General features: G+C 33.0%; 1 protein-coding gene across 1 annotated transcript in view; it reads right to left on the reverse strand.

The window, feature by feature from the left end:
- The window catches only part of LOC149775627 (uncharacterized), a 57,268-nt gene that overhangs the window by 28,228 nt on the left and 15,340 nt on the right, over positions 1–13,700 (reverse strand). The window contains exons 9-10 of the mRNA XM_089943715.1: positions 9,232–9,351; positions 6,763–7,078 (exon numbers count right to left, since the gene is read on the reverse strand). Of these exons, the coding sequence (XP_089799841.1) occupies positions 6,763–7,078; positions 9,232–9,351 (436 nt within the window). The remainder of the gene's footprint in view (positions 1–6,762; positions 7,079–9,231; positions 9,352–13,700) is intronic.

Consider the following 13,700-nt stretch of genomic DNA (forward strand, 5'->3'; position numbering starts at 1 on the left):
AATCAATTATCCACCAATGAATTATCAACTATCCACATCCAGTTATCTGCTACCCATCAACCAGTTATCTACCACTAGCACCCATTTATCTACTATCTAATACAACTACTCCAGTGACCTAGTGGTTAGAGCGTCAGACTCAGATGCGGGAGGTCATGGGTTTGATGCCCAGCCAAGTCATACCTAAGACTTACAAAAATGGTACTAACAGCTGCCTCACTGGGCGTTCAGCTTTACGAGTTAGTGCTAGGACTGGTTGGCCTGGTGTCAGAATAATGTGACTGGGTGGGACATCATGCTACATGTCTGCGGCATGATGCCCTAGTGCTAGACATCACTATAAACTGCCACACTGCAGACATTGTAGCGATAAGACTGAAAAATTGTTAAAGCTAAGTTAAAAATCCAAATCACATCACATCACATTACTATCTAACACAAAGTGATCAGCTATCCAGGTACTCTATTACCCCCACCCCCACCCCCACGAGTATTGCGCTCATGTCTGGGCTCGATCAGCCCACACCAAGTTGATTGATGTCCAGCTCAACACAACAATGCGCATACTCTCTGGGACACTACATCTTACTCCTTTACCATGGCTGCCGGTACTCAGCAACATTCCTCCTCCACATCTGCATCGACAGGAAGCAGCCACAAAAGTGTTGGCTGAGGTCTATGCCAGTGAAAAACTTCCACTGTGCATGGACATCACCTCACATCCAGCAGTCCGCTTGACTTGAAGATGCCCAATCTGGTTAGGTTGATTGACGAAGGATATGACAGCTATTTGGGCATGGAGTGTCAAGTGGTCTTCAACAGATATTGTAAACCATTCCCTCATAGCTAAGCCATCTGTCTGCCCTCCTGGCTTTAACCTTCCACATCATCTGTGGACCAAACTGAACCACTTTCATACAGTGCAGTCAACCTTGTCCGATGGGGCCAGGCCACTAACTCTTCCAGTTGCTGTGGAGCTCTTCAGACCATGTCACACATTGTGAACAACTGTCCACTGACAAAGTTCCCAGGTGGAAAGCAGGCTCGGCACCTTACTGATGATGACGTTGCTAAATGGCTGAGCACACTGCACACAATAATAATGACAATCCCCCAGATAAAACGTTAAAATCTCTATCCCTTTTCTATAGCATCTGTACCCTTCCCATACTCTGTTATTTTAAACAAAACTACATGCACACAGGTTAGGATATAAAAGAAACAGTATAAAATACAATTTAAATTCCTTATCAACAAAACTAACTGCTTTATTTTTAAACAAAAATACTATCATATGCACATGGTGTGGAACGTTAAAGAATGGGTAGAAAATAGAATTTAAATCCTAAAAAGATGAAACTAACCTCTCTATCTACCGTGTACATATCACTGTTTCTTCTTTAAAATTAAATATTAAATGCATCTAGCCGCTTTAATAATCCTTAGTTACCTCCCTTTATTATATTCCTAACCGCTCTACCAAATATCTTAAACACTTAAGTTGCATAATTCTAAGTTCATCTGCACTCAAAATTATGTTACAATAGCTTCTAGAAACTTTAATCTTAAATATGTTACAATTCTGCTAGCATACGTTGAGGTCAATGTTTCATTCATCAAATCTGAAAAAATTAGGATCTGTTTTTTTTAATAAAAAAATCTTAGAGGTATAAATATACTAAAATGCTGGCAAAATTGTAAGGCGATGAAGTTAATTTTGGTTGCTTTGAACAACCAAACTAAGGTATGTATGTGCATGTACGTGTTTTTTTATAAATTAAGAGATAAAAGAGTTACTATCATTATTATTATTATTCATGATGTGTGAGAGATGCGTGAGATGGAGATGCCTTTAAGGACACTAACAGGAGTCCTGTGTTAAATAAAGTCAAATCATGCCTTAGAATTTGAAGACACTGTGTACAATATAATTCTTATGAATGACCTTTAAGATCTCATGTGTGTGTGTGTGTGTGTGTGTGTGTGCATAAGTGTCTGTGTTTGTACAGATTTTGAATATTCAGTTTCAATGGAAGTTTAATTTGATAGTAATTGCAATCAAACTAATGAAATAGAAAGTTCAATCATATTTGTTGGTGAATATTTCCTGTTGCACAAAAGAGTTGTTAAAGGTTACAAATGAAATAGACAAAAACTGATATAGAAAATTAATAAAATACAAAATATATGTGATCCAAAGAAATACAATTAGTCTGATATTACAAAATGTAAATTGAGAGTAGAAGAGCGGAAATCATAATGGAATCATATGAAAACGTTGGGGAAGAAGTAAACAGCGTCTCAATATATTTTCACAAGCCAATTTCATATACAAGGTATTGATAAACACTGCTTGTCATGCAAAATTAAAACTTTATCATAGATAAATTGAAAGAAAAAAAAAACAACCATAGCACTTTATCATTGTCTTGCAACTAAATTTAAAATGCTACGTCAGTGAACTTACCTTGACAAGTTAACATAATAAATGGATTTAACAAGATGAATATTTACTGAAGCTCAATCGTACACCTACTAGTCATAAACCATTTTGGAAACTGCATGTTAAAGTTCGACAGTAATAGCTCTGTGGAAACTAATACAGATCACAGTGTAAAAGTACATTTTTGCCGAATCAACTAAATTGGATAGTGATAATGTCAACACTCGCTGTGGCAATTACTACTGGAATTTGTTAGACACAAATCTAACAGTCTTTTCAAGATAAGTATACAAACTGTATGTTGATAGATGTGCAAATTAATGACTAAATGTAAAATGCCTTGATGTAATGATGATCCATTGAAATTAAATACCAATAACACTGACAAAGAAAATTAAAATTTAATCTTCAATAGTTTTGGATAACCACAACACAATGACTGGGAATATATAAAGAGGAAACAATAAAGGATCGCTTAATAGATAATCAACCAGAAGAACATAAAACTGTTACACAAAGACCATTGTGTAGCTGCTCATAATTGTAGTTATAATTTAGGAGCTGGTAATGTTGACTACTGGAAAATATAGCTGATGAAAAATAAATTATGCTAGAAAAAGATGAACCAACAGGTTATGTGTTTTCTTTTTTTGAATAACAATAATAAACACAGATAAAAGTATTTCAAGGGTAAACAAAGTATTAATTTTGTGTTTTGCCCCAATGCTGATAAATTTTACATCTTTTATTATATTTAAATGTAGTTTGCCCTCATGGTGATACATTGTACATCTCGTATTATTAATTAAACTATATTTGTCATTGTGAAACTTCTGTCTAAAATATTTCATATCGTGTTCTCATGTGCTCTGTCCATTTTTATAATATCCTTTCATGTGGTCTCATTTTTCGGGGGCCCCAAGTGGCCGAGTGGTCTAAAGCGCCCTCTGTTACATATCACTGCCCTCTCACCTCTGTCTGCATGGTTGGAGCTCAAATTCGGCCAATGTGGGTGTGTGAGAAAGCTTGCCAGCAGCTTCTCGTGGGTCGGTGGTTCTTTCTGACATACGAGAAGCTACTGGCAGGCTTTCTCACATACAAACGTCAGGTAAGGCTGAGACTCGAACTCACACAGACAGAGGTGAGATGGCAGTGATCCGTAATGGTGAACGCTTTAGACCACTCGGACACTCGGGGCCCCTATATCTTTAATGTACTCAAAAGCAATATCTACTACATAAGTGTCAAAACTGAAACTAGCGAGGTTTTAATTTTTAATGGTCTTCACAACTTAAGAGGTGTATGAAAAAGTCAAAGCTGGTAGGAGTGTTTCACTGACAGCTCAACAGTTGAAACAACTCCTTGTAACAATTAATATAACCAACTACACTTATAAGTTGAAATAACTCCAAGTAACAATTACAAAACCTACTACAATTCAAAGTTGTTCGGATTCAATAGATAGATTACTATACCAGTATCTACTGTATAGCAATGTCAATGTATTTAAAAGAATGTCACAACATTATAATTTGTGGAGTAACTTATTTTAAGAATGAATTATTTTGTACTACGTCTGAAGGAGAGTGAATATTAAGATTTGTTAAATTATATTATTATAATCGGTTACATTTTTTGAGATAAAACTTTATTCTGGAAAGTGGTTACTCAAACATGAAAGTTAATAGATCTCCAAAAATGAATTTTATTAGTGGTTAGCATACCTGGTTGATATTTAACAGGGAACCAATGCTTCCTTTCTAACTGATGACTGTGAAAAATGAGGGTAGATATTTTGAAATATCAGTCTGGGTGATAGTGCCAATACACATTGCTGGTAGTCTTGTAGAAGGGATAAAAGAACAATGGAAACTATTTTCACCAACAACGATCAATTTACCTTGACAAATATATGCTTTATTGTATACAAAGATACAAGGATTTTTACAAACACGGTACAAGATCATGATAACAAGCAACATGTTTACAGTGGTATCAAATTCAAGCTCACCCACTGATGCAACTCTTATCAGACAGCTGTCAAACCAATTTATATAAATATTCAAGTTGTATTTTTAATGTTTCTGAACACTTTTGGGTGGGCTATTTAAAACTGATGCCACAGCAAAGACAAACAAATGTTATCTTTGACTTTCACATTTATGCAAGTATGGTTGATCAAAATCTACTCAACAAATACTAATAATAATAATAATAATAATAATTTATTTATAGCAGGTGACTCATTTATTCAAGGACTAGTCTCCCTCGAGGTCTTTTTAAAAAGAAAGTATAACAATGAACACTTTAAAAGTTAACAGTGATCACTATTTATTTTAACAGGTGTTTAGTATCATAAATAATAAATTATATTCCAATCTAAGTAATACATACATGCCCATGACTTCTCTTCTAAAATATCATACTACTTTCTGCAGATTTTATATGCAGTGGAAGCCTATTCCACAGAACTGTACCAGAGTACTCGAAGCGTAATGATTGATGAACGTTTCCATGTAATTTCGGTCTCTACTGGTAAAGTGTTGAATAAAGGTTGAATAAATCCTGAAAATACTCTGGTGCAGCTACATGTAGATATTTATTTATAAGAACAAATTCTTTCAAGTATTGTAAGCAATTTAAGTTCTGTAAACAATGCTTCTGAAGAACAAGCAACAGAGGCATCTAAAATAATAAAGTTTATAAATCCTGTATTGCTGAGATTTGGCAGTTTACAATATAGTTAAACAATAATCAATTTGGAAGGATATATACATTGTAGTGTAGAATGTGAGTGTTGGTTTGTAAATATTTATTGTTTCTATAGATTAGCACAATTTTGGATGACAGTGCTTTGCAAAGCTTTTCAAAATGGTCATTCCATTGATTGTAAATTATGATCTATTAACACAAAGACAATCTTTCATGTTTGACATTTTCTAACTTATAACTGTTTGATGTGCAAGATAATCTATGATTTTCAAATTTATGTAGTTTTTGTTATGTCCTCAAAATCATTAATTTTTGTGTTGCCTTCATTAGTTAACATTTTATTTTGTTGTGCCAAGTTTGAACACAAATACATTTAGAGTCTAATCTTGTTTGGATAACTTCAGTATCATAGCTGAATCTGCAAGCAAATCAGGAAGATCACTGATGTCAATAAGAAAGTGGAGAGAATTGCTGGACCCCTGCATGAATAGTGAGTTTGTCTACTACTTGCTGAAACCTTTTGCTTAGATATGATATAAACCAGTTTGGTTTAGGTATGATCTCAACCAGTTTAGGGTTGAAATGTTTAACCTGTAATTGGTCAACTGTTGCAGCATAATTTCATTATAAGCTAGATTTCAGGCTTTGTTAAAGTGATGAAAAATAATCATGTAAAAATCATTATCCATTTCTTGCAGCCTAATGTATGCTAATTTACTGAGTTCTCTCTGGCATGAGGGATATTTACTAAATCTTGATTGTGCCATATGAAATAGCAGATAAACTTCAAAATATTAATAGACCTGCTTAGTTGCAGGCTTTTCAAATAATTTTGATAATATAGGTAGCATGGATATTGGTTTGTAGTTTACTGGATTCTCCTTTCCTCCTTTTTTGAAGATAGTTCTAACCTTTGCATATTTCAAGGTATCTGTAAGGTTAGCACTTATATGTATAACATATGTTAATACCTTTGTTATTACTGGGTCAACAAGTTTAATAATTTAAATATAGGTATATTCATGCAGAATGAAAGATTACAGTTTTAATTAAATTTCACTATGGTCCAGAACTTTCAATTTGTGCACTAATACCTCCCTCCATGCTAAATCAAAGTTTCACCATTTCCCTTCACGTTTCACTCATTGGTAGCTTGCATCTATGGTCTCTTTTAGACCTATGTGACTGGGAAAAGTATGACCTTTTCATAAATCAAAAATTTATTTATGACACTGAATATTTCATGATATAATTGATCATTTCATCAAACAGTGAATAGTTTATTTATTCTCATATCAGAAAGGAATGTAATGGAACACACTATGGTTAATAAGGTTAAATAGAATTGTTAAAATAGTTTAATCCATGACAGTACCAATTTTGCTCTAAAGTTTCCTTTTTATTTGCAGTATAGATGTTTCAGTAACTGAAGAAATAGAATGAGATAAGTAACACAGAGGTTGTTCTATTATTAGTATTGGACACTGTCTGATGTGATTAATGTAATTGTGAGGGCTTTTACACTAAATAATGGACCTGTTGAAACCAAATTATCCTAGCAAAGATGAATGTCAGTTATTAACATCTTCTGATATATTTGTAGTTACCTATTAGCATACGAGCCTCCTTAGCATTTCCTTTCTTCAATATCTTTATGAGATTAGAATGGTCTGTCTTTTTAAGGAGACTTTCAAAACTATCTTTATCAAGGTATCGTGCTGCATACTTGATTAGAATATCAGCCTTCCGTTCTCTGGTTGTGGCTTCTCGAATTCTCTCTGGGAAAAACCTATCCTTGCAATCAAAACTGATAATTTCATCCATTAATTTACTTGATGGTTCAAGATGTTCCTTGAAAATTGTATAATTTCTTTGAAAATATGAACGCTCGTCTTTAATGGATGAAACTCTTGGTCCTGAAATCTGAAATGAAATAGTTTTAATGCATTTACATTAACAAGGCAGCAAAACAGTTTGGAATTATTTGAATTGTTTATGGTGAATTTATGCCAACATATGGTTCATGTATTATTTCCAAATTGTACAAATTCTAGGCTATAAAAAAATCATCATAAACATTCACATTTTCACCAACATATAGAAGTGAATTTTGGTTTAGAACCTTTTTTTAATGTGTTAAATAGTTTAACAAATTCAAATGTTTTCTGGTGAAATACAACACTCAAACAAACACAAAAGAACATTTCTTTTAACTTCTAAACTCAACTGGTGAATTCAAAAGCTGAATAAATTTATGCCAACTGTCTCAAAAAAATATTCTAGGCCTATGTCTATGTCACACAAAACCACCTCATCATAAACTGATGTATGTCATAGTCATCATATTTTTCAACAAAAAATTTCACACATTTTGATAATTAAATAACAGAGATTTTAAGTCACTAAATTACCATCACTTAAATTGGGCTCAGAAAAGAACATTATAGTTGAAGCAAACCTAATAAATCACAAAAGCACTAAGATACATGCTTCAAAATATCAAAAACTCCACATGAAAAGCTTGATCACAAATTTGGCAGCTTACCTGTACTGTACATGATGTATCTTGTTTAACATATAAAAACTCAAAATTATTTGGATATTTTGGACTACACTTGCAATAGAAGTAATTATTGTTAACTACTATATGAGGTTGATAATTATATGCCTCTTTTCATTCTATCTTGACCGATCTGGTGGCCTAGTGGTTAGAGCATTCTCCTCGGAAGCAGGAGGTCGTGGGTTCAAACCCCAGCCAAGTCATACCAAAGACTTAGAAAAATGGCACAAAAGCTGCCTCACTAGGCACTCAGCACTAAGAGGTTAGTGTTAGGACTGGTCAGCCTGGTGTCAGGATAATGTGACTGGGTGGGACAGCATGCTACATATCTGCAGCATGATGCCCCAGTGCTAGACATCACTATAAACTGCAGACATCATAGCGATTTGACTTACAAATTGTTAAAGCTATGTTAAAAATCCAAATCACACACACACACTCGTTCTATCTTTATGTTATGTAGCTCTGTATTTGTGTGTATGAATTGCTACATTTAAATAGATAATCTAAGTTGTGACAACATGTTGCTTAGCAGACTTAACTGACTTATGTTTTTGAAAAGTAAAATATGTTTATTTGTAATATGACAGATACCACAGATGAAAATCATCCTATACTTAATATGCTTACTTAATCACCTTTTCTATGCACTTTTATACGTAAGATTCTAAAACAGTTTAAGACCTAAACATACTTTCTGTAAGTCTCACCTCCACTAATCTTGATTCATGGTCCACAAATTTTAAAAACTAAAAAGGTATTCAAGTGTTACCAGCAAAATGAAGTTTAATAGGTCTTCAGACATTTATGAAGTTCTTGATCACTAAAATGCTTATATTGGCAATCGCTTAAATGACAACTGATACGCTGAACAATCATCTAAACAAATTTGACATAACTGCAATTGTTACAGTGAACATCATGGCTACATTATCAAAAAATGTAAACAAAAAAACAAAAACAATAAACTGGAAAAATTCAAAAGGAAATATAATCCATTATGGACTATATCCAAATGATAAAACATTATACATGCTGTTCCAAATTTTTCAGGAACAAAAAAGGTGTTGAAAAAGTGTGAAGCTAAATGTATTTTACCTAGTTTACTATTTTATCTGGCAACCAACTATGCACAATTAAACAATTTTTGGTAAACTCAGAGATAGAAAGGAGAAAGAGTTGAGTAAGAAGGTGGTTGTATACTGTAACCCACTAATTTTTATAGCTCCATAAAATACAAAAATGTATTTAAAAAAATAACTAATCATCCATGATAAATTACATTAGTTATGTTTGTTGTCTCAAACACTACTTAAAGCAAATAAAGTGTGAAACAGTAAGGCATGTACTTGTTGTTGTTAAGTTTAACAGTAGGACTACTCAGCACAGTAACTGCTGTTTTACTTTTTTGCCTTTTAAATTTGATTTGTTCTGTAACTGCACTTTGTACTGGTTTTGGCAACATCTCCAATTTGTAAATGCCATGGCCAATATCAGTAAGCAATAGAAAAGTTACCTTCTCCTGTGTACAGTCTTCTTTTTCCTCTTCCTCTTCAGTGAAGAGTGTATGTTTAAAGTCCATCTCTCTTTGAGGCAGGTGCTCATCAGATGGTTCCAACTCTTCAGGCACCATCTGCTGTAATACAGTGATAATAAATAGTTACTCATCACTACTTTATAAGATTCATATATATGTCTCTTCATTTTAGATGTATATTATTGTTTTTATGAATTTTAACTATTCCTACATAGATGCATATATTTATCATAGGGATTCATCTAAATTGTGACGGCATTGCAATTTAGTAACCTTGGCTTATAGTTTTGAAAAATAAAATATGTTTGTGTGCAACATGGCACATACCACAGATGAAAATAAATGTATGATTTAACAAACTTATTCAATCACTGTTTTGTGCACTGTCACAAATACTAAATGTGAACATAATACCTTAGTTTCTTTCGAAAAATTACTGCATCAAAATTTATGTGCACTGTAATGTGTAGCACAGGTGAAAATCATGGTGTGATTGTAAATACATGTTTCATACTGGCTTATGTATAACAATGAAAATAAAAATATACAGAGGTTCATGCAAGCGTTTTAAATCTAAACCTATTTTCTGTAAGTTAAACCGCCATTAAGTTTTATTCAAGTTACACAAATTTTGAAAAAATTTAATGTTTTTAAAGTATAACAACCAAAATAAAGGTGTGTAGGATTCCAAACATTTGTGCTCTTAATTAATAAGATACTTGTATATGACCTCATTTGATACAATGTACAAAATATTATACATCTACACAAATTTGACAAAGTAACAATTGTTTCTGTGAAAACCATGGCTAGATCCGACACTATCAAACCTGAAGAAAAACAAATTACATCAATAAAAAGTCAAATGGAAATGCAATCAATAATAAACTTTATCCAAGTGAATACATTTGCACTTGCTGATTGAAAAAGTGTGAGGCTACATGTATTTTAACAAGTTAACTATTTTTATCTGGCAACAAACTATGGAACTAATAGTCCTTGGTAAACTCAGACAGAAACAGAAGGAAGAGCAGCAAAAACAACTCTTCAATAGAAAATTAAAAAGGTGGCAGTATCCTGTAAATAGATAATTTTTGTAGTATCATAGTGTAAAAAACTGTAAAAAAAAATATTTAATTATGTGTGGTAACAAATATTTGGCATGTTCATTACCTCTAACAAAATTTTACGAAAAAAGTTTAAAAATTTAAGTATGTAATTGTTATTCCATGGCTCAACAGCTGGAATGCTCTGCACTGGATCAGGTGTTTACTTTTCTTTTAATTTTACATTTGATTTGTTCTGTAATTGCACTTTCTACAAGCTTTAGCAATGTCTCCTATTTGTAAATGATATGGCCTATACCAGTAAGTAGCAAACAATTACCATCTCCAGTGTACAGTCTTCTATTTTTAAATGATATGGCCTATACCAGTACGTAGCAAACAATTACCATCTCCAGTGTACAGTCTTCTATTTGTAAATGATATGGCCTATACCAGTAAGTAGCAAACAATTACCATCTCCAGTGTACAGTCTTCTATTTGTAAATGATATGGCCTATACCAGTACGTAGCAAACAATTACCATCTCCAGTGTACAGTCTTCTATTTGTAAATGATATGGCCTATACCAGTAAGTAGCAAACAATTACCATCTCCAGTGTACAGTCTTCTATTTGTAAATGATATGGCCTATACCAGTACGTAGCAAACAATTACCATCTCCAGTGTGCAGTCTTCTATTTGTAAATGATCAGGCCTATACCAGTAAGTAGCAAACAATTACCATCTCCAGTGTACAGTCTTCTATTTGTAAATGATATGGCCTATACCAGTAAGTAGCAAACAATTACCATCTCCAGTGTACAGTCTTCTATTTGTAAATGATATGGCCTATACCAGTAAGTAGCAAACAATTACCATCTCCAGTGTACAGTCTTCTATTTGTAAATGATATGGCCTATACCAGTAAGTAGCAAACAATTACCATCTCCAGTGTACAGTCTTCTATTTGTAAATGATATGGCCTATACCAGTAAGTAGCAAACAATTACCATCTCCAGTGTACAGTCTTCTATTTGTAAATGATATGGCCTATACCAGTAAGTAGCAAACAATTACCATCTCCAGTGTACAGTCTTCTATTTGCTCTTTCTGCTCAGTGAGGTCAATATGTATCAAGTCCATCTCTCATTGTGCCAGGTGCTCATCAGATGGTACCAACTCTTCAGGCACCATCTGCTGTAACAGAGTTTAGTCTTTTCAAACATTCTTCACAGTTCTCTAATCTTTCAAAAAATGTTTTTAATTTTGCTCTCTGCAGCCTTTTTTGTATCACTGTAGTCAGAAGCCCATTTCTATTCTGCAATAATTTTATTTTTGTCTACTTATGTAATACCTCTTTTGCAATGTTTTTAACTTCAACTGCTGTTCCCTAACCTATGCTGCCTTATCATATTTCATCTGCATGTGTAAATGCTGATATGCTGAGTAAAGGCTTCACCAATCTGCCTGCTGCTTTAAGTATGCTTAAGTCATCTAGCTTGTTGTGGCGCTTGATTTGTACACAAACATCATATTCCACATGCCCCGTTCTGAATGAAGCAATATGGACATTGTTTCAGCATTACTATTTAGGTAATACAAAATATAACTAATGGTAACTATTTATTACTTATGGTTACTAAACATCACAAAATAAAATCAACTAAGTACAAGAAAAAGTAACCAAATGTAACCAACAATGCTTTTTTGGCCACTAACTGTTGCACAAGGTAACTATGTGATGTCCCTAAAAATGAACAGGCTAAATTTGAAAAGTACTAAGCTTAAAAAAAATATCATATAGATTTGAACACCAATGAAGCAGTATACCTGCACTGCATGTAGTGTGTTTTGTTTAAAAGCTATTGACTCGTTATTTAGGACATTTTGTAATAGAAATAAGGAATTACTCATCACTACTATATATGGTTCATATGTCTCTTTTCATTCTATCTTTATGCAACATAGGTCTATATTTCTTTGTATGAATTAATAGCATCTACATAGATGCATATATTTATCATCGGGATTCATCTATTGCTACAGCAAGTAGTTTCACAGCCTTTGCTTATAGTTTTGGAAAATAATGTATGTTTATGTGCAATATGATACATACTACAGATTAAATATCAATGCATGATTTTACATGTTTATTTAATCACTATTTTTGTGTAAAATGTCAATACTAGAAGTGAAAATCATACCTTGATTATTTTTTTAAAACTTACTGCATCACAATTTATGTGTACTGTGATGTATAACACAGGTGAAAAAAACATGCAGTGATTTTCAATACATGCTTTGTGCTGGTTTAGATATAAAAAATATAAGAATACATAGAACCTGGAAAAGTTTTAAACCTGATGTAAGTTCCAACTTTATTAATGTTATTCACTTAACACAAATTTTCAAAAACTAAAAAGTTTTTCAAATATCAAAATAAAACTGAAGCACTTAATCAATAAGATACTTGTATTTGCAATCACTTAAATTACCTTGTTGATACAATGCACAAAACAATATACACAAATTTCACAAAGTTACAATTGTTTAAGTGAGCATCATGGATATGTCGTATACTATCAACCAAGAATTTCAACTTATGCCAATAAAATTCAACGGGAAATACAATCAATTATGGACTATATCCAAGTGAATCATTTTTTATTTGTTGTGTAAATTCCTTCAGGAATAACAAAGATGTTAAAAATATGCAAAGCTACATGTATTTTACCAAGTTAACTTATTTATCTGGCAACAAATTATGAACAATTAAATATTCCTCGGTAAACTCAGAAAGAACCATAATGAAGAACAGTGAAAACAATTCCCCAATAAATTCAAGACTGTGATAGTATCCTGTAATTAAGACATTTTTGATGTGGCATACTGCAGAAAACTGTAAAAAAAAAGTATCTAATTATGCATGGTAACAGACATTTTGCATTGTCTCAAAACAACAGTTGAAGAAAACAGAGTGTAAAACATTAACACATTAACCCCTGGTGACGGGTTTACATGGCAGGAGGTAGTAGCCTACTGCCGAGCTCTGAAACGTCAAGGTCATGTAAGATACACTAAAGTGGGTGGTATTATAGAAAGGTAGACAGATGTAGCTCTACAAAGATACCAAATAATCTGGAATTTCTAGTTGCACTACAAAGTACAGAGGGAAAAACATCAATTTTTGGACCCGATCTTTATCAACCAAAATTCACCTATGGTCGGAATCTTATTCTGTGTCTGTATTTGAGACTTTTTGGTCTCGAATCTAAAGCACACCAGTATGAACTGCAAACGACAGACAAACCTTTGCAAAAAGTAAGATAAGATGGGCATTTGGAATAAAGAATGCTCTCGATACGAAAATAATGGGCCGTTAAGCAAAAACAACAAAAATCC

Source organism: Sinohyriopsis cumingii, chromosome 19 (genome assembly GCF_028554795.1).
Source record: "Sinohyriopsis cumingii isolate HCF-2022 chromosome 19, ASM2855479v2, whole genome shotgun sequence".
Taxonomy (NCBI): Eukaryota; Metazoa; Mollusca; class Bivalvia; order Unionida; family Unionidae; genus Sinohyriopsis; species Sinohyriopsis cumingii.